Source organism: Salvelinus fontinalis, chromosome 3, assembly GCF_029448725.1.
Source record: "Salvelinus fontinalis isolate EN_2023a chromosome 3, ASM2944872v1, whole genome shotgun sequence".
Taxonomy (NCBI): Eukaryota; Metazoa; Chordata; class Actinopteri; order Salmoniformes; family Salmonidae; genus Salvelinus; species Salvelinus fontinalis.
In genome coordinates this window covers 39,338,188-39,358,187 of record NC_074667.1, presented here as the reverse complement: position 1 = coordinate 39,358,187, position 20,000 = coordinate 39,338,188, and the positions used below count along the sequence as shown (strand labels likewise).

General features: G+C 42.5%; 2 protein-coding genes across 3 annotated transcripts in view; both read right to left on the bottom strand.

The window, feature by feature from the left end:
• Positions 1-864: 864 nt before the first annotated feature.
• Positions 865-6,604, bottom strand: LOC129847507 (papilin-like). Of its 2 annotated transcripts, XM_055915293.1 has the most exons (5): positions 6,076-6,604; positions 5,512-5,643; positions 4,970-5,032; positions 2,107-2,289; positions 865-1,597 (listed from the first exon to the last, which is right to left on the bottom strand). In XM_055915293.1, exons 1-5 carry the CDS (start codon positions 6,236-6,238, stop codon positions 1,569-1,571), a joined length of 570 nt encoding a protein of 189 aa, XP_055771268.1. In that variant the 5' UTR covers positions 6,239-6,604; the 3' UTR covers positions 865-1,568. The 2 variants fall into 2 exon arrangements, with proteins under 2 accessions (XP_055771268.1, XP_055771269.1); XM_055915294.1 differs by lacking the exon at positions 4,970-5,032 and having other exon boundaries at positions 6,076-6,589.
• Positions 6,605-6,904: 300 nt separating this feature from the next.
• The window catches only part of LOC129847491 (collagen alpha-1(VII) chain-like), a 113,093-nt gene continuing 99,997 nt past the window's right edge, over positions 6,905-20,000 (bottom strand). The window contains exons 91-115 of the mRNA XM_055915292.1: positions 17,849-17,908; positions 17,642-17,686; positions 17,512-17,547; positions 17,383-17,418; positions 17,237-17,296; positions 16,928-17,053; positions 16,753-16,824; positions 16,315-16,350; positions 16,167-16,226; positions 15,999-16,043; positions 12,670-12,705; positions 12,490-12,525; positions 12,242-12,298; positions 11,986-12,057; positions 11,704-11,775; positions 11,383-11,418; positions 11,087-11,167; positions 9,664-9,717; positions 9,346-9,399; positions 9,123-9,185; positions 8,959-9,021; positions 7,759-7,875; positions 7,597-7,674; positions 7,136-7,189; positions 6,905-6,979 (exon numbers count right to left, since the gene is read on the bottom strand). Coding sequence (XP_055771267.1) covers positions 6,920-6,979; positions 7,136-7,189; positions 7,597-7,674; positions 7,759-7,875; positions 8,959-9,021; positions 9,123-9,185; positions 9,346-9,399; positions 9,664-9,717; positions 11,087-11,167; positions 11,383-11,418; positions 11,704-11,775; positions 11,986-12,057; positions 12,242-12,298; positions 12,490-12,525; positions 12,670-12,705; positions 15,999-16,043; positions 16,167-16,226; positions 16,315-16,350; positions 16,753-16,824; positions 16,928-17,053; positions 17,237-17,296; positions 17,383-17,418; positions 17,512-17,547; positions 17,642-17,686; positions 17,849-17,908 — 1,509 coding nt within the window. The 3' untranslated portion in view covers positions 6,905-6,919. The remainder of the gene's footprint in view (positions 6,980-7,135; positions 7,190-7,596; positions 7,675-7,758; positions 7,876-8,958; positions 9,022-9,122; positions 9,186-9,345; positions 9,400-9,663; positions 9,718-11,086; positions 11,168-11,382; positions 11,419-11,703; positions 11,776-11,985; positions 12,058-12,241; positions 12,299-12,489; positions 12,526-12,669; positions 12,706-15,998; positions 16,044-16,166; positions 16,227-16,314; positions 16,351-16,752; positions 16,825-16,927; positions 17,054-17,236; positions 17,297-17,382; positions 17,419-17,511; positions 17,548-17,641; positions 17,687-17,848; positions 17,909-20,000) is intronic.

The window sequence follows — 20,000 nt, the reverse complement described above, 5'->3', positions numbered from 1 at the left end:
TACTCTTACGATAAGTGCCATGGGATCTTTAATGACCTCAGAGAGTCAGGACACCCGTTTCACGTCCCATCCGAAAGACGGCACCCTACACAGGGCAGTGTCCCCAATCACTGCCCTGGGGCATTGGGATATTTTTTAGACCAGAGGAAAGAGTGCCTCCTACTGGCCCTCCAACACCACTTCCAGCAGCATCTGGTCTCCCATCCAGGGACTGACCAGGACCAACCCTGCTTAGCTTCAGAAGCAAGCCAGCAGTGGTATGCTGCTGGCTATAAGCCCCCCCCTCCCCACACAACTGTAATAAACATGATTAAACCTGTAATTACCATGTAATAAAATCTATTTAAAAACTATGCAAATGTGTGACCAAATGTGTGTGTGTAGGGCTTGTCCTGAAGTGTCTCCCCAGGGGAAATCAGAGAGAGAAAGAGAAAGAGAGAGAGAACCAGGAGAGGATGAGTCACACCCAACAGACAGAACATCCTCTCAATAATAAAACATTCTCCATTGGAATTAGAACATTCAACGCACACACACACAGTAAATACGTGTGAAGGAGGGAAGTGTAAACAGATCGAAGTATCAGCCTCAACATGGTCATCATCAATATCCTCATCTTCTCTATGCTCAAGGTGGTGCCATCAATAATTCATCCTTACTCAGGTACAGGAACTGCACATGACATAGCTAAAACTAAGGCCAGGAATCTTTCCTGACCATGTGACCTGAACAGGAAAAACTATTGGCTTCTCAGTTATATGTACATTATCATATTTCCCAGTGTGCTAACCCAAGCCCTAAACAAACTACCACTTCAAAAAGTCTCTATCATTAAAAAACATTGTAGAAATACTCTTGTTCAAATTCTCTGGTTAATTTATATATTTAATAAAACAATGATTAATGTTGTCAAGCCAACATGAGTGTGTTCCTTTGCAATTTGAACATTAAACTTGATGAAAAAACAAACTTGAGTCTTTTCTTTGAAAACAACAAATGAAAAGTGCAATACAAAAATACATTTTAAAATAGCACCTTTCCTCTGTCAGGTAAAAACATGCAGAGTTTAACATTAATCATTTGGACACACAAAACACTTTTTCCCAGGTAATAAAAATATACATTTATATGTACATCACATTGGCAAAATATTATAACATACTGTATAACGTATTGTGCGTGCCTCTTCATACATACAGAACAGCTCTGTATTTTAGTGGACAGATTTGGAACTCATGAGCTGTACATCCACCAAAGGCAGATCCTGCTTTCTGTGGTAAGGTTGCGCCAATGTTTGGACAACATTGTCTTCCAGTAATACAGTACTGCTGTAATCGCTAGATGTAATTCTGAGAGGGATTAAAACGTTTGGCTGCAGTTAATGTAATATAAACGTACTTGAAATAAATAAGCAAATCAACAATGTGACCTGTGGCCATGAGACAAGATCCATCAAAGCTTTATATATATATATATTCAAAACCTTGCCAATGTTTATAGTTTTAAATATGAAACAACCATTTGTTGACATTCTTTAGGGTGGAGAGGTGGTCATGACATGCCGTTCATCATCGCCCCTTCTTCAAAGGAACAGCACCTGCAACAAAAGAAAATGTGCCGTTTTTTTTATATATTTGCTTGTGTGTACGTGTGTATGTGTGTATGTGTGTATGTGCAGCATGAATGTATCTGTATTAAGCATAATGTACAGGTAACGGCTAAATATAGGAAACACTTGAGTAAATGAGGAATACAAAGTATATGGAAAGCAGGCACTTCCACACAGGTGTGGTCCTTGAGTTAATTAAGCAATCAACATCCCATCATGCTTAGGGTCATGTATAAATATGGCCAGTTTAAGCATAGGGAGTGTGTATCTGTCTGTGTGTGCACGTGTGCGTGCGTGTCTGTCTGTGTGTCACCAGCTCTAAACCCAATTGAACACTTATGGGAGATTCTGTAGAGATTCGTGGTGGCCAAACAACCTATTAAGACACTGCGTTGGTCTTTCCTTTATTTTGCCAGTTAACTGTATGCACGTGTTTGTGTGCGTGCACAGTAGGTTACTATGTATGCTTGCTTGTGTGTGTGTGTGTGTGTGTGTACCTGTGTCCTCCCCGAGGCAGCGCTCCTCACAGGTCTCCTGCTGGAGGAACCGGTTGGCATTGCCCTCACAGCCGCTGTAGATGAAGGGTCGGCAGGCCTGGACCTGGCTGTTAAAGTACCAGCGCAGAGTAAATCTCCCACAGTTGCCCTCCTCCAGGGGCAACACACAAGGATCCACTGGACCTGGAATGCATCACACACACACACACACACACACACACACACACACACACACACACACACACACACACACACACACACACACACACACACACACACACACACACACACACACACACACACACACAATGAGGCAGATGGAGAGAGAGAGAGGCAGAGAGAGAGAGGCAGAGAGAGAGAGGCAGATAGAGAGAGACGCAGAGAGAGAGAGACGCAGAGAGAGAGAGACGCAGAGAGAGAGAGACGCAGAGAGAGAGAGAGACGCAGAGAGAGAGAGAGACGCAGAGAGAGAGAGACGCAGAGAGAGAGAGAGACGCAGAGAGAGAGAGAGACGCAGAGAGAGAGAGACGCAGAGAGAGAGAGAGAGAGAGACGCAGAGAGAGAGAGAGAGACGCAGAGAGAGAGAGACGCAGAGAGAGAGAGATGCAGAGAGAGACTCAGAGAGAGAGATGCAGAGAGAGAGAGACGCAGAGAGAGAGAGAGAGAGACACAGAGAGAGAGAGAGAGAGACGCAGAGAGAGAGAGAGAGAGAGACGCAGAGAGAGACGCAGAGAGAGAGAGATGCAGAGAGAGAGAGACGCAGAGAGAGATGCAGAGAGAGAGAGAGAGAGATGCAGAGAGAGAGATGCAGAGAGAGAGAGAGAGACGCAGAGAGAGAGAGACGCAGAGAGAGAGACGCAGAGCGAGAGAGACGCAGAGAGAGAGAGACGCAGACAGAGAGAGACGCAGAGAGAGATGCAGAGAGAGAGAGAGATGCAGAGAGAGCGAGAGAGAGACACAGAGAGAGAGAGAGATGCAGAGAGAGAGACGCAGAGAGAGAGAGAGAGACGCAGAGAAAGAGAGACGCAGAGAGAGAGAGACGCAGAGAGAGAGAGATGCAAAGAGAGACGCAGAGAGAGATGCAGAGAGAGAGAGACGCAGACAGAGAGAGACGCAGAGAGAGATGCAGAGAGAGAGAGACAGACCAAAAATCTGGAATCAGAACAGAGGCAAAGTCACAGTGAGGGGTTCAAGCTTCAAAAGCTATAGTAAGCTATAGGTGAATGTTAGATGAATGTGATATTAGTATTAATGTTACTGTACAGTTGCTTAACATTCTGTGATTATCATGAAATAAGTATTCATACAATTTAAGAGTTTATTTCCAAAACGCTATATCCACAAATGTTTCACATATGTTTTTTAATCAGAAATGAATGCTTATGGGTACCTTTATGTGTTCGTAAAATATTACTGTCCTCAGATTTTGAATTACATTAAAAAAAAGAAAAGTGTATTGCAATAGATTTAGTTGCAAAACACTATATATCCAATGTTTATCTTGAATGGAATGCTTGTTTCCCGCATAACAAGGTTATTATATTTTTGCGTTTTTATATTTGGTTATATTTCTATTCATTTTTTTTATTTTGATTTAAAATTCAGTTTAGTTTCAGTTCATTTTCAGACCTGATTTGCTAGTTTTTATTTAGTTTTGATTGTATAGTTCTATTTAATTTTTTATATTATTTAGTTTCAGTTTTAGGGACTAAAAGCATGAGTAGGAGGCTAGGGGGGGCAGTAGTACACAGGTGATGGGTCAGGTCATAGGTTAGGCTAGGTTTAAAAGTCCTGAACAGTCATTCTGATAAGTACCTTTTCGCTCATTGCTAACTACCTGGAAGTTTGAAAAGACAGGCTCAGTGGGCGGTGGGCTTAGATTCATGAGCTCGCCTTGACTGACAGTTCTTTGAAACGCTTATGTCACGCAAATTGGATGTCAAATCATCTCAAGCAAATTTGGTGACACTCAAACAACATTCAAATTGCATCAATGGTGTAATTTCTTTTTATACATTTTCCGCTTGGCATGTCTCTTGTGATGCAGTTCACAGCGGAACTGACGGATGTGTTGACATGACAACTCCGTCAGAGTTTTGAATGACCCTTCTCCCCTTTTGTTCCATGCTGGCTGGAGACCTAGCTAGCCTGTAACTAGCTAACACCAAACACAGATGAAAAGGGAAAAATATAAGTATCTTTGCCATAGATTAATAGATGAATAGAGTAAACAGATAGTAAAAATATTAAGTTTGTTTTGAAGTGTCTGTCCTATATCTGAGAGATATAAGAAAGACTAATACATTCGATTTTTTTTACGCCTATTTAACACCTTTTTTTGGCACTAAACTACTTCTATATATACTGTACTTCCATAAAATATTTTTACTTGTACCGGGCTACCGTCACACAAGTCTTATGGGTGTTCTAGAGCAAAACAATGTACGTGTTCATGAGAGTGTTCACAGTAGTTTTGATGCCAAACCGCTCAGACACTACAGTCGTTTTTGTGACTGATTTTTTGGATGCCTCCTGGTCTGACAAACACCGCTGTAGCTCGGTCACCCTCCACCGCAGACGCAGAAGGCCGACATTGGTGGATGCAGTGGATTGAGACGCAGCCCATACAAAATAAACTGCTTTCTCTTTGGTGTTTTGATTTGTTATCGACAGCAATCAAAGAAAGAAAAATCTAATTCTCAATTGGTTATTTGGGATATTTTGTCTGCGAGTGTGTATGTGTGTGTTCTTCAGAACATCAATAACCATCATCCTGGAGAGGCCCATGACATGCAGAGATGGGGTGGTGGAGTAAGCCCTTGAAACACCCCAGTAGTGGAGAGGAGGAAGTGGGCGGGTTTACCTTCCCCTTTGACCTCTCTCCTTGGCCTCTTTGTTTTCAGAGGGTCAACAGTGACTCTCTCACCTGCCGACACGTAATCATACAACAAACATCAACATTTATCAACAGACATACTGTAATAAGCACACTAACAACACAAAACAGAAACACTTCAGACACATTAACACAAACAAATACAATCCTAACTTGAGAAACATGCACATAATTGAACAATTCATGTAAATCCCCCATTGTTGGAAATGAGAGATTTGCAAGGCTGTTATAAATACCCATGTATCTCAGGTTAGAAACAGACCAATGTACACAACACATACAAACACACTATCAACACAACAGAGACACCCAGGAAGCTGCATGTTGACGGCAGTGTGAAGGGGAAACAGGGTTGGTCTTAGTGTGGGACTGGGTTTAGTACATGAAGGTTAGTTAAGTGGATGGTTGGGCTGGGTATGTGAGAGGGATACAAGGTTGAGTTTGTGTGTTAGACTGACCTCAGTGTGTGAGGTTGGATCCAAGGTTAAGGGTGTGCGTGTGTGACGTACCATGGCTCTGATTGGCAGTGGGAGTCAGGTGGATGCTCTGCTCCATGGCCATGGGGTCGTCGTAACTCTCTATAGAGTAGAAGTGTTCGTAGTCGGGGTCGTTGGTGTTCACCACTACACGCAGCTCACGCCCTACAACATATCACAGGGCAGGGGCCGTCACAACGGTCACAAACTTAACCCCCGACCCCTCACTAACCACCGCAACTCCTACAGCCCAACGCTGGACTTTCACCAAGGGCTCAGTCCACCAAGGAACGGCGAAGGCCTTTATTCAGCTGGAATACCCTCATTTACAAACCCCCTAACTTTAAAAATCAGAGTTAAAAAGTGTGCAAAACTGTCAGGGACAGACATATTATTCCTAATGTTCAGAGACTATTGATGAGAAAACAGTGTTCACAGCATCCCCCTGGGTTGTTTGTTAAGACACACCAACGGACACAGACAGAGACAGACAGACCAACAAACACAGACAGACATACAAACAAACAGGCAGACAGACATACAAGAGGAGTGATGAGGGATAGAAGGACAGTTGGACGGATGGATGGACACACTCACCGTCCTTGCCCTGCTTGCCCTTCCGGGCCAGCTGTTGCTCTGGAGCAGGACGTACCCTGGGGCTGGGCAGGGTTTCTGTCACAACAATACCTGAGAGCCGGGCCGGAACAGGGGACAGGGGGGGGAAGGAAGAGGGTCCAGGAACATAAAAACAACAGGACATCCAGGTTGGTCAGTAAAACACAAACATAACAACCAGACACCACCGAAACCCAGAGGCAGCCGCACACACTAACATATACACACACATGAGAACATACAATACAGCCAGTGCTTGAAGTGGACTGAAATAGGTACCGGTACTCATTTTGGGTGCCGGTACTATTTATATTTAGTTGCCGATACTCATCATATTTTAGAGCCAATATTCTGTACAGGTCAGTTCTGTACTGGCCCACTTCAAGCACTGAGTAGAACATCTACATGGACCACACCACATGACAACAGAACCAAGACTACATATAGTGCGAACACATGTCAGAACCAAAAACACTTTGAGTACATACAACTAATAATAAAGCTAATCTAATTGAATAGTTCATGTCAAAGCGCACTACTGCTACTGCCCTTAAACCACCTAGTCCACGTGTCAGACTGAGCCCACTCACCTCCACAAGCTGAAAGACAAAGAGAGAAGGGAGGAGAAAATAGAATGTTACTCTCTCTTTTAGTCAACAGCACCGAGAGGTTCTAGATGGACAGAGGATCTGCATAACACTCCGTGGCGCATTACGTTCAATAGACATGTGTTAGCACCATTACTTGTTTCACTTGATGATCAAGTGAAGTTCAACTGAGAACACCAGCATGTTAGATTGGGACATTGTGTTTTTGGCAGGTGACTTTAAGACTTACCACAGTGTTGGCTCATCTCTGTGCGGACGTATGTACGAATCTCATCCTCCTGCCACAGAGAGCCAGAGGGGAGGAGGAGGAGAGTAAGGGACAGGCAGAGAGACATGACTACATTATAATGTGTGTTTGTGCATGCATGTGTGTGTGGGCAGGTTGGTGGTAGAACCTGCAGATTTGGGCCCTGAGGCCAAGGTGAAGCACTGACCGTCAAGCCTGGCACTCCTCTGTCTCCCTTGGCTCCATCTAGACCCAACTCGCCCTGCAGCAGAGACAGGTATTAGAACACACAGCACACAACTGACATAAAGACACTGTTCTCAGAGCAGTTGGGCAAACTAATAGCTATACAACCCCAAGGTCCGATGTACTACGCACTGGTTACCTATCTGGTTCAAAGAACCAGAAATAAGCACTGGAAAGGAACAACAGCTGTTTTTTTCAAGGGTTAAATATATAATTTCTTTACAAAACCTTTTCACAAAAACTTGTATTTGACCCTTTTCTACATTTTATGTTGAAGTCCCAAATGTTCCATATAGTGCATAATGTTTAGTAAAAGTGTCAGAGCTGTCTGTGCTGTGGCCAGTTTGGGGGATTTATTGAGGGACAGTTGCAGTCAGATACTCTATGAGCAGACATACCACACAGTAGAGTGGTGACACTCACCTGCCCGCCTCTTTCTCCTGGTATACCTGGGATACCACGTGGACCAATCTTGGCAGGACCAATAGGCCCCCTCTCCCCCTGACAACAACAACAATCACGTTGACCATGTTTAATTTACAACAACATAACTAGGTGGCATCAACAAATAAAGAAAGTGAGTACCTTCTGTCCTTGGAGCCCTTCTGGGCCCTTAGCTCCAGCGGGCCCCTGAGGCCCTGTCAGTCCAGAGGCCCCGTCCACTCCTGTGGGGCCCGGAGGGCCAGGGATACCCGAGGGGCCCTGTAGAGAGGAAGAGGTAGAGGAAGGGAGCCACAGTCAGATACCATTTACAACCAGTCGTTTTTATCAGACTTTCTATACAGCAGGGGAGAGTGGGGTAAGTTGAGACAGTTTTTATATTCACCATCACTCCGTCAAGGATAATATCACATTCTTTCTAACAAAGATATCTACATATATTTCAAGATGTTGTGTATCCCTGGAAATAATCAGAATGAATGTAAACATTACAGTTTTGAAAACATAGCTTGCACTTGGCACAACTTATCCCGTGTAATGTTTGAGTTGATCTGCGGGACAGGGTAAGTTAAGCGGCCCACAAATGTCTGTTTTAAATTAAATATTACCACTACCTTTTTAAAACCATGTCGGTCTTTATTTCCCAAACAAAATTGAAAACAATCACAATCGCTTTTTTGTCTATTAATCATTTTAAGCATCTTTTAACACAGGCTTAACACCTAAGAAACACTTTGTACTTTTTTAAACACTTTTAACATAGGCCAGGCCCTGTTGTTACCTCATATCCCAGTGATAATGCCTTGCATTACACCTGTGAAGAAAACGCTTCAATTTGCTTAACTTGCCATTGGCTCAACTTACCCCAAGGCAAACATTTTTACGATATTAGCCCACACAGCTACAAAGATGCACTTTCATGCCATGTTTAGAACCTCATATAGAAGCTTATAGAGACCCTAACTGATGTATTGAACAATCTTTTAAATATTTACTTTGTTTTAGATAGATACAAGCATCATGAAACCTCTAACACAATGAATTAATTTGACTTGATTCAATCTGTTTACCACTTTTTCCATGTGGTTTATTCCTTCACAGACCCCATGAAATTATGACCTCTTCCTAAATATTTGGTCAAATGAATCATTTTGTGTATTGTTTCCTAGAAACAAGGGTGGCTAAACTTACCCCATTGGCTCAACTTACCCCATTGCTCAACTTACCCCACTCTCCCCTACATCTACAGTCAGTGGTCAGCTTGCGGTTTGGCTGTGGTCACATTCAGAGTATTTGTGCCGATCTGCACTTTATGAGTGGATTCAATTGTGGTTAAAGACTCACCCTTTCGCCCTTCTCTCCCTGCGTTCCTTTGGGTCCTAGTACTCCATCAATGCCTCGGTCACCCTACAAACACACAGAGATTAAGTAACACATTAACACAGTTCTCGTGATACACACACAATTAAGTACACACGCACACACAGACACCATACAAAGACAAATACCTTGGGGCCGATCAGTCCCTCCTTGCCAGGGGTTCCAATGGCCCCTGGAGGCCCCAAGTCTCCCTGAAACACACAGGTACAACACCTGGTAACATGTCTACCCTTTGCTGATAAGGCTGAAAATACAGTTGTAATACCAAATTCCAGATATCAGACTCAATGGTGTACTGTTCAGTGCCCTTTAAACATTAGGTTATAGTGTACTTCATGGGATAATTCTTACCTGCTCACCTTTCCTTCCAGGCAACCCTGACCTCCCATGGATCCCTGAATCTCCCTGAACACACACAGAGCCAGGTCATTAGAAAGACACAGCCTGGTGCATCCCCTACTGTTAATCTTATAAAATGTCCCCATTAATAACTAAAGTGAGAGAGGTCATAGTTACAGTGGTTATGAAAGACTTTCATTTTAAAACTTACCATGCAACTACAATAATGGCTCCTCTGGATAAATAAAGTTGATTAAATTTAACTTCCTGTCACACATTTCTTCCCCTCTCCCCCTCCTCATCCCTCCTTCTCTTTCTCTCCCACTGTACCTTTTCTCCTTTCGGTCCGTCTGATCCACACGCCCCCTTTGATCCTCGGTCGCCCTGGAAACGATCAGTTAGTTAGTTAGTCAGAGAGCCAGATGAGGGACCCTGTCAGTCAAAGTGGGACAAACTGCTCCAAACTGCCAATTCAGAATGAAAGAAAGATTTTACAATCCTTTCAGCTGCCAAGAAAACCCAGCCTAATGCACACAACCCCTCATTCACCAAGTGACTCATCAATAACAACTTTCAATCAGATGGTTGCCAATAACAACCAGCTGGTCAGAACCAGGTCTGTGTTGGGTGGGGGTCAACATGGGCTTGTCACAGTGACCAGCAGAACTGAGTTGAACCATGTTTGATCATGAACAGACCACTGTTTCAGCCTTAAAATACTTAAAGCAGTCGATCCAGGATTTCACAGGATTTTTTTTGTGATATTTGCAGGAAAAAATACTTGACAATGTTTGCAGGAAAAAAATATGACAATGTTATGATTTTGACAGATGTATTGCAAAAATGAGCTGACGAGGGGAAAAGTTTGTTGACGTGTGGCTTGATTGAACCATATCATGCAGTAAATGTGTGTGATTGGTTGAAAACACAAGCCCTGTTTTTGTACTGTGGTGATGGGTCATTTTTTTTGCAATGATTTGACTGCTTTATGCACAAATAGTGCAATGATCAGTCAAATTCGCAAGCCTTCGCACAATATGCAGGATATAGTTGATTTAGCTCAAAAAAATTGCGATCGCTGAATCGTGGATGGATTAAAGGATGAGTAACTGGGTGATTTGTGGAGAATAATAGCAAGTGACAGATAAGAGGAAATTGAGGGGGTTTGATAGCATGGTGAGACTGAGTGGGCTGGCAGATATTGTGCTGTCTGGATTAGTCATTTCTAAACCCAGATTATCATGCTGTGATTATATTGCCGTTAGTGTTGCAAGGTCATGTGAAGAAAACACAGAACACATCTCAAAGTTTTCCTCAGACACACTTTGCCTTTACTTAAGAGGACAGTGATTCACACAATAGGAAGGTTAGAGGGTTCTGCAATTAGTCTGTCAGAATGCCACAGAAACACACAAATTATATTTCCAACAGTCATTAAAGGTATTTATAGAATATATGAGGATGAAAATCAATTTCCAGCTGAATTTCAACTAATCCTCCACAATGTGACGTCAATTTGGAACCATAGAAGCGTTATGACCCAGTGGCATCATCTGGGAGGCTGGCAGTCGCTTAGAGGACATCTCAAGGTTTGCACTAAACTTCTTCAAATGGGGATGAACTCAAAGACAGTTGAAATATGATGACAGACTGTACACACACACAAACACACGCATGCACACAAGCACCAGACACATACACACACAGATACATTGCGCTGCATACACACACACAAACACACACGCGTACAAACCTTAATTCCACGCATTCCAGTTACTCCCACGTCTCCCTTATCCCCTCTAAAGCCTGGCATTCCATCTTTTCCTGGTGTACCCTGGGAGAACACACACAATCGACCAGAGGCTTTTATCCACCAGCAGGAGAGTAAATGGGGAGTTAGACATGGGGCCAGGAGTTTTTCCTGACCATGTGACCAGACCAGGAATAACTTTGGATCCTAGTTATAGGCTATAATAGAATTTTTCAGTTCATGTGGTCAGGAAAAAGTACACATTGTTTTCATAACTGAGGGTGAAATGGGAGACTCACTGATTCTCCAGGTACACCAGGCTGTCCCGCCTCTCCCTTCAGACACAAAGACAAACCCATTAAAACACTGCATTTTTAATGGGTCACCAACAGCATCTAGTCTGAGTTCATTTTCCACTGTTCATTTTCACAGGGTACACTGTTGTGTGATGATATATTCTCACACGATGGGTGGGAAAACTGTGTGCAATGTCATCCATTATACACAGGGGACATTATGACATTGATGAATATTGATTGACTATTGATGCTATTGGTTCTGACATAGATAACACAGCAGTTTTGATGAAAGCATTGACACAGATCAGGTCATGTTGTCACCTTCTGTCCTCCTGGACCTCTGGCTCCCTGGAACCCTGTAGAGCCCCTGTCTCCTGGCTCACCCCTCAGACCCTGTGGACACACACACACACACACACACACACACACACACACACACACACACACACACACACACACACACACACACACACACACACACACACACACACACACACACACACACACACACACACAGTTATAAACCTGTTATTAATAGCCCGCTCCCAGATCTGTTTATGCTCTTGAAAACTCCAATGGTGTCATTGTCAAGGCCAACCTCACCTGCTCCCCAGCTGGGCCGTCATTGCCTTTTAAGCCTTTCTCTCCCTGCACCCCTTTGGGCCCTCGGTCACCCTGATAAAGAAGAGAACGACAGTTGTAAATGACCATTCTGCACACGCACACACACAGACGCACAGAGAGATTAGTAGTGTCATAGTCAATACTTGGTGCTCTGAGGTATTTTTGTGATCAATTGTTTATTAGATTAGTCAATAATAAGTGTTGTGGGGTATTTAAGGTAGAGAGGGTCATTCACCGTCTCTCCTTTATTTCCTTTCTCTCCTGTAGGTCCTCCGACCAGGAGAGTATCACCCTGAAAGGGGACAACATCACTGTTAGGCAGAGCAGTATATGTCGTTTTTTGTAATTATTTTAACAACTTTTTCATTTTAACGGTTTTATTCTTATTGTCTCTCCTTTGCTCTTTTTTCTATGCTTCTCCACATTATTCTACCACGCACGCGCACACAAACAATATTACTCATCACACATTAAAATTCATACCTTTTCTCCTTTGCCACCTTGCAGCCCCAATTCACCCTGAAATATATTGAGAGTAGGACTCACTAGTCAGGCATGTCAATTTGATTCACTATTTTACATGAGCAGAATGCTCAGTGGACAGAGAGAGCGAGAGCATGATGCAAAATACAATAATCTAATAATAATATTCACAATATTCACCTTATCTCCCCTGCCTCCTTTGCCACCTGGAGAGCCCTGGTGAACACACACAGACACACGCGAGCGCAACACACACACCAGACACACACAGAGGAATACATTTATCAAGTACAGAACACACACCACACACACAGAGGAATACATTTATCAAGTACAGAACACACACACCACACACACAGAGGAATACATTTATCAAGTACAGAACACACACACCACACACACAGAGGAATACATTTATCAAGTACAGAACACACACACACCACACACACAGAGGAATACATTTATCAAGTACAGAACACACACACACCACACACAGAGGAATACATTTATCAAGTACAGAACACACACACCACACACACAGAGGAATACATTTATCAAGTACAGAACACACACACCACACACACAGAGAAATACATTTATCAAGTACAGAACACACACACCACACACACAGAGGAATACATTTATCAAGTACAGAACACACACACCACACACACAGAGGAATACATTTATCAAGTACAGAACACACACACACCACACACACAGAGGAATACATTTATCAAGTACAGAACACACACAGAAATCTCAACATTTGTACTCCCACATGCACATCCTCACCAGAAATCATCACCATTATGGTTTTAATCATCCAGAACTGCAATAAATAGCTCTCTATATCCACACTGACTAGCACTCTCCTGTATGAGGAAGGACTGTACTATAATAGAAGAGTTGCTGTCTGTTTCTCACCTGAGTTTAAAATGGAATGCCATTGGCACTCTACAATATCCAACCCCCTTTCTAGAGGTTACCAGGCAACTAATATGAGAGAGGCTGAGTATGTTCTAGATGAGAGCTAGGGTGAAGAGTTTCATGTATATATATACACACGTGCCATTTAGCAGATGCTTTTATACAAAGTGACTTACATGTATACATGTATACATTTTTTCATATGGGTGGTCCCGGGAATCGAACCCTCTACACTGGCGTTAGCACCATGCTCTACCAACTGATCTACAAAGGACCAGGTTTAGTTGTCTCAGCCTAGAACAAAAGCCTTACTCTCAGTAGGAGTAATGCACCGGAAGTGAAGAGGGTCAGAGCCTGGCTTGCAGCTTTTAAAAGAGCTATGTAGTACAAGGTCAATATCATTAAATTAAAGTGGAGGATAAAACATATCGTAAGGACAGATCTACTGCATTACTAGTGATATGTTTAGAGAAACAAGATATACCTATGTTCTATCTTTGGAGCGGTAATGGGCATGACAATAATGGATTGCATTGATTCCTACAATCAAGGTATACTAGGGATGGAGAGTGAAACGATTGAACTGTATACGCATGATGCTGACGATGATGCTGACATCTTTTACTTTCATTACTTTTCCTTTCGTTTGAGTTATTTGTGCACTGCTTAAGCCATATCGTTTATTTTCTTCTTTTGAGCTCTATCTATGTCCACTTCAGCCTTCCCACATCCTTTCTCTCGTTTTCACTCTCTCAATTACGTCGGATCAATATCGAGGAATGGGCCAATGACCTCTAATAATAAACAAACACAAATAAACACCATATAGGCAGTATAATCAAAATTGGTCATGATGAATTGCCATTTGTGACCCGATTCAGGAAACTAGGCATATGTCGCAAGTCACGACTTCACAGGAGAGCCGTTCGAACGTAAACATATTTTTTTAATCAAAATGCGTTTTTTGGCAGAAATGCCTTCTCGAACAAGTGAACGTTCCCGTGCCTTAATAACAAACGTGTATGCCATCTGTAAATAGAAATACAATTGTTAAATTATGAGCCTTGTTGGTTAAGCCACAGAAAAAGCGAGAAAACCTTCCCAATAGCCATAATTGGCTGAGATAATGAGTGGGCTGTACATACCGAGAGAGGAGTTCGGATTGGTCTGCCATATAGATGGCTTCTGTCTATTTGAGCTGGTCAGGCTGTGTTGGTAATCCTGTCGAACACAGCTTTTTTTTTATGTATCGTGTAGTGGTGCTGCATAGCTAAGAGTTGCTCTCCACTCTCTGGAGGATCAAGTTTTGAAATCAGTGGAATTAGAGTATGATAGCTAAAGAGATGGAGAAAACACCTGTTTCCAGATTAGATCTTCAAACTTAGGGCAACTGTGGCATGTCATCCATGACAAGGAGAGGAATCCATCATGCCTGATGATGTATACAGGTAAGATAATCTAGCGTTAGCTAGCTACATTTTCATATATTACACATTTCTAAAGTGGTTTCATTTCAAGCTAAAGTGTTCTGTTATCTAACTAGCTAGCTAACGTTAGCTGGTTGGCTCCCTAGCTGACATTATTATTCATATCCCAGAGCTGTTTGCTTTGCTAGTTAAAGCCTAATGTCAGCTAGCTAAATTGAACCTGGTCGGTTAGCTCCCAGTATATTCATGCAGTGTAGTAACGACATGATTTGGCACTATGTTCATTGTTGTTAAACTAGCTAACGTTAGCTGGCTGGCTCGTTACGTTAGCTGGCTAACGTTACGTGATGTGTGATTTTACACGTTGTTTACTGAGCTAGGTTCATTGTTTACCTAGCTAGCTAGCTGCATGTCTTAAGCTGAAGTGTACTGTTAGCTAGCTAGCTAATGTTAGCTGGCTGGCTGCCTAGATGACGTTGTTTTTCATATCCCACAGCTTTTGCTTCGCTAGTTAGAGCCTAATGTTACCTAGCTAACATTGAACCTGGATGGTTAGTTCCCAGCATATTCATGCAGTGTAGTAATGACATGATTTGGCACTGTGTGCATTGTTGTTTAACTAGCTAACGTTAGCTGGCTGGCTCGTTAGCTAACTTTACTTGACGTGTGATTTTACACATTGTTTACCTAGCTAGGTTCATCGTTTACCTAGCTAGCTACATGTCTTAAGCTAAAGTGTACATCACACGTTGAATATGGCCGGTGTCAGTAAACGTCTGCAAAGAAGCGTAATGAAATTGTTGCCAGCAGGGCTGGTTAGGCTGTTTTCATGTTATCCATAGGTAAACAAATCATTGGCCAGAGTGTGTAGACAAAGAAGAGCTCTTCACTAGATACTGTAATGAAACAGCACGGAGCAGGTCTTGAACCCTCGACCTTCTAGCCCGAAGTCCGGCGCGCTATCGACTGTGATGCAAAAGCATGCTCGAGCGGCAGAGTCGATTTCCGCGCTTATAAACCCAGGGTCGTTACAATACCAACACATTCAAAGGCCAGTTTCTCAAAAGTGAGTTTACAAGTTGATCAACTTTCAAAGCAGAATTACTTTCCCAGTAAAAAGATAGTGATGTTAACAGTAGGTAAGAGATTTACCGCTGGTCCTCTCTCCCCGTTCTGACCACCTCGACCCTCCTCCCCCTGCAAACATCAGACACATAGATCTGTAAATCCCCCAACACACACACAAATCTTCAATACAACACGTAACTGTGAAAATTAGATACAATTGAAATTCAAACTCATATGGTGATGTGATTTTACCCTGGGTCCTGGGTCTCCTCTCTCGCCCCTCAATCCTGGTACTCCCGCTCCAATCGCTCCCTAAAGAGGGGGATTTATGAGCATCAACATCATATTTGATAAGACATTATACAGTATAGAAGACGTGTTTATCTCGTTGTTAACTCACCTTATCCCCTTTGCCTCCAGCAGTGCCCGGTGAACCCTGGTAAGGAAAAACGGTATACTGATCATGAACACTTACATCACAAAAACGCAAACACACAAAGTCTTTCCCACTGGGCAAAGACGTCAGTTCAATGTCTAGCTTTGATTTACATGGTTGAGTTGTCAACTAACGTGAATTCAACAAAACATTTCACAATGTCATTGGATTTAGTTTAAAAGTTGGGTGAAAAAATATGAAATGGTGTTACATTAATGACTTTTTGCAAATCCAATTAGTTTCCCACGTTGTTTCAAAGTCATCACATTGACTTCTTAGGTGGACATTACGTGCAAATAACGAAGATTTAACCAGTTTCTGCCTAGTGGGTTCTCTCTCTCTCGCTCTCTCTCACACAGACACTCAATTAAGTCATCATGATGCAATCCTAAGTCCACTCACAGCTAGGCCAGGGGGTCCGGGAGGCCCAGGAGCTCCAGGGTTCCCTGCCTGACCAGTAAAGCCTTGGATACCCTGGAGATGAGACAACATAAACATTCCACAGAGCAGGGCTAAAAAGACCACACCAGTCACCCATGTAATAACTATAGTATAGTGGCGATATAGGCACTCTCACCCTGGGTCCTAGAGGTCCTGGGGGTCCTGGAGTTCCGTTCTCTCCTCTCAGGCCGGCCAGACCAGGGGTCCCTGCTACGCCCTGGGCTCCTGGAGGGCCTGCTGGGCCCGGGAGACCTGTGTCCCCCTAAAACACAAACATACAGGGGTTCACATTCACTGTGGCAATGGTGTAGTTATGGAGATGTTTAGCTCAGGGAAGATGAGACTGAGAAGTGTGCATATGTTAATATGAACATAGCTACATCATTTATGTGATTTATGTGTTTATGAGAACATTTAGATGTATTGTCAAGTCCATGATACTAACATTTAACCCTTGAGGTCCCAGCTGACCAGGAGGTCCTGCCAGTCCGATGCCTCTCTCTCCCTGCAACACATTTCCTGTCAGTACTGTCACATGGTTAGCAGCCAGGGAAACACAGACACAGGGAATCAGCTGGTGATGTGTATTACTTTGTCTCCTTTAGGCCCTGCTGGTCCTCTGCCCCCCTGAGAAATAAAGTGAATGGAGAAGTTAGTAAGAGTGACATCTGTTAGATATGTGAAATATTTAATGTTACAAAATGTCAAAAGGTGACTCACATCTTCTCCAGGCTCCCCATTTTCACCAGCAGCTCCCTATTTCAACAAGACAGACACACACACAATAACTTCCCTGATCACTGTGTCTGTGAATGTTGAGTAACGTTGTGTGTTAAGTGACTTTACTCACCCTGTCCCCTTTGATGCCTGCAGGACCCTTGTCTCCCCTCTCACCCTAAAGGACAACCATTTTAGAAAAATTGCGTTTTAAAAATATATAATTAAGCCATCACTAAACACGTTCTTGTTATAATAATCTGTATAGTATAATGTGTGTAGTAAATGCCTGAATAATTGCTGAAATATGTTGATAATTGATTCAACCAATGAGACTCACCCGTAGCCCTGGCAGCCCGCTCTCTCCCACTGTCCCAGGTAAGGTCACACCAGGAGGTCCCTGAACCAATTTCAACCAATACACTTTAATTACATTAAACTATGTTCCCTCCTATTCTATTGCACCTAGTTCCTCACCTTAGTACTGCAATTCTGCTTTATTATCTTACTTTAAAGGGATAATGCAAGATTTTGGCAGGTAAGCTCCATGTTCCAGTAGACTTCACATCATTGTGCTAACACTAGTTAGCAATGGCTTGCAAAACTACCTTCAACTTCCTTCAAACTGCATGCAGGGACATAAAAATAGTATCCATGAGTTCATCTTACTCTGGTATTATGGCACTATTACTTTAAAGCAGGAGTGGGCACACTTTTTGGTTTGAGGGCCACACCGGGATTTCGAAATTCAAAGGTGGGCCACACAGATTTCAAATGAAATCAAATTCTATTTGTCACATGCGCCGAATACAATAGGTGTAGAACTTACAGTGAAATGCTTACTTACAAGCCCTTAACCTGTTGAGGACAGAGGGCGCTGTTTTCACTTTGGGGGAAAATCGTGCCCAATTTAAACGGCCTCGTACTCAATTCTTGCTCGTACAATATGCATATTATTATTACTATTGGATAGAAAACACTCTCTAGTTTCTAAAACCATTTGAATTATATCTGTGAGTAAAACAGAACTCATTTGGCACAAACTTCCTGACCAGGAAGTGGAAAATCTGAAATCGAGGCTCTGTTCTAGGTCCTGCCTATAAATGGGCATGATACGTATTAGTATACATGCACGTCATACACCTTCCCCTAGATGTCAAGAGGCAGTGAGAGAAGAAATTGAGTGTTTATCTTGGTCTGAGATGGAATAAATCCTCTTGGAATGACGTGTCACCCATTTCCTGTTTTCTGGAAAGCGCGAGGTTGGACCTGGAATTGCCTTCTGAAAAGCTTTCGTTATAGGCGACTACTATCTCCGGCTTTGATTTTATTTGATACATGTGACAATATCATCGTAAAGTATGTTTTTTCAATATAGTTTTATTAGACTATTGAAATTTATTCGGGACGTTAGGCGTGTTGCGTTGTGTGCCTTTGTTCAGGAAGGAGAGCTTCGAGCCACTTGGCTAGTGCGCTTGCTAATTCAAGAGGGAAAAAGGACGTTCTAAATCCAAACAACGATTGTTCTTGACAAAGGACCTCTTGTACAACATTCTGATGAAAGATCAGCAAAAGTAGGACCCATTTTATGATGCTATTTCATATATCTGTCGAACTGTGTACTATTAGTTTTGCGCCCAGGTTTTGGGCACTCGCTCGCCATAACGTAAGCCTTATGTCGTAATGAAGTTATTTTTAGAATTCTAACACGGCGATTGCATTAAGAACTAGTGTATCTATCATTTCCTATACAACATGTATTTTTTAGTTATGTTTATGAATAGCTATTTAGTCTGAATATGTGTGTCAGAAAAAGTGTCAGAAAAATATCCGGACGTTGTGGGAAAAAGTAGCTTGTTAATGTGTGAAAGTTAAATATTTAAAAAAAATATATTTTGAATTTTGCGCTCTGCCTTTTCAGTGGAATGTGGGAGGAGTTCCGCTGGCGGAACGCCAGAGCAGTACAGGTTAAACCTTTTGTCAATAGGGGGGCGCTGTTTTCACTTTGTAAAAAATTGTGCCCAAATTAAACTGCCTCGTACTCAATTCTTGCTCGTACAATATGCATATTAGTATTACTATTGGATAGAAAACACTCTCTAGTTTCTAAAACCGGTTGAATTATATCTGTGAGTAAAACAGAACTCATTTTGCAGCAAACTTCCTGTCAGGAAGTGAAAAATCTGAAAATCGGGGGCTCTGTTCCAGGGCCATCCTATTAATTTGCCTAAAATCTATGGATCTACATGCACTGCATACGCCTTCCACTAGATGTCAATAGGCAGTGAGAGGTGGAATGGGGTGTATAGCTTGATCTGAGGCCGAACAAGACCTCTTGGAATGACGTGACCACTTTTTCCTTTGTTCAGCAAGGCGCGAGAAGGAACCCTGGATTGCGTTCTGAAAAGCTTTCGTTATAGACGTTAGATATCTCCGGCTCTGATTTTATTTGATATATGTGTTAAAAACATCATAAAGTAGTTATTTTAAAC

Excerpts from the sequence above, each read along its gene's own strand:
- LOC129847507 (XM_055915293.1), bottom strand. The coding sequence starts at position 6,238 with ATGTCCTGTTGTTTTTATGTTCCTGGACCCTCTTCCTTCCCCCCCCTG. Across the intron at positions 2,290-4,969 it reads GAGAGAGGTCAAAGGGGAAG|GTCCAGTGGATCCTTGTGTG; the intron begins GTAAACCCGCCC and ends GATGCATTCCAG. Across the intron at positions 1,598-2,106 it reads CTGCCTCGGGGAGGACACAG|GTGCTGTTCCTTTGAAGAAG; the intron begins GTACACACACAC and ends CTTTTGTTGCAG.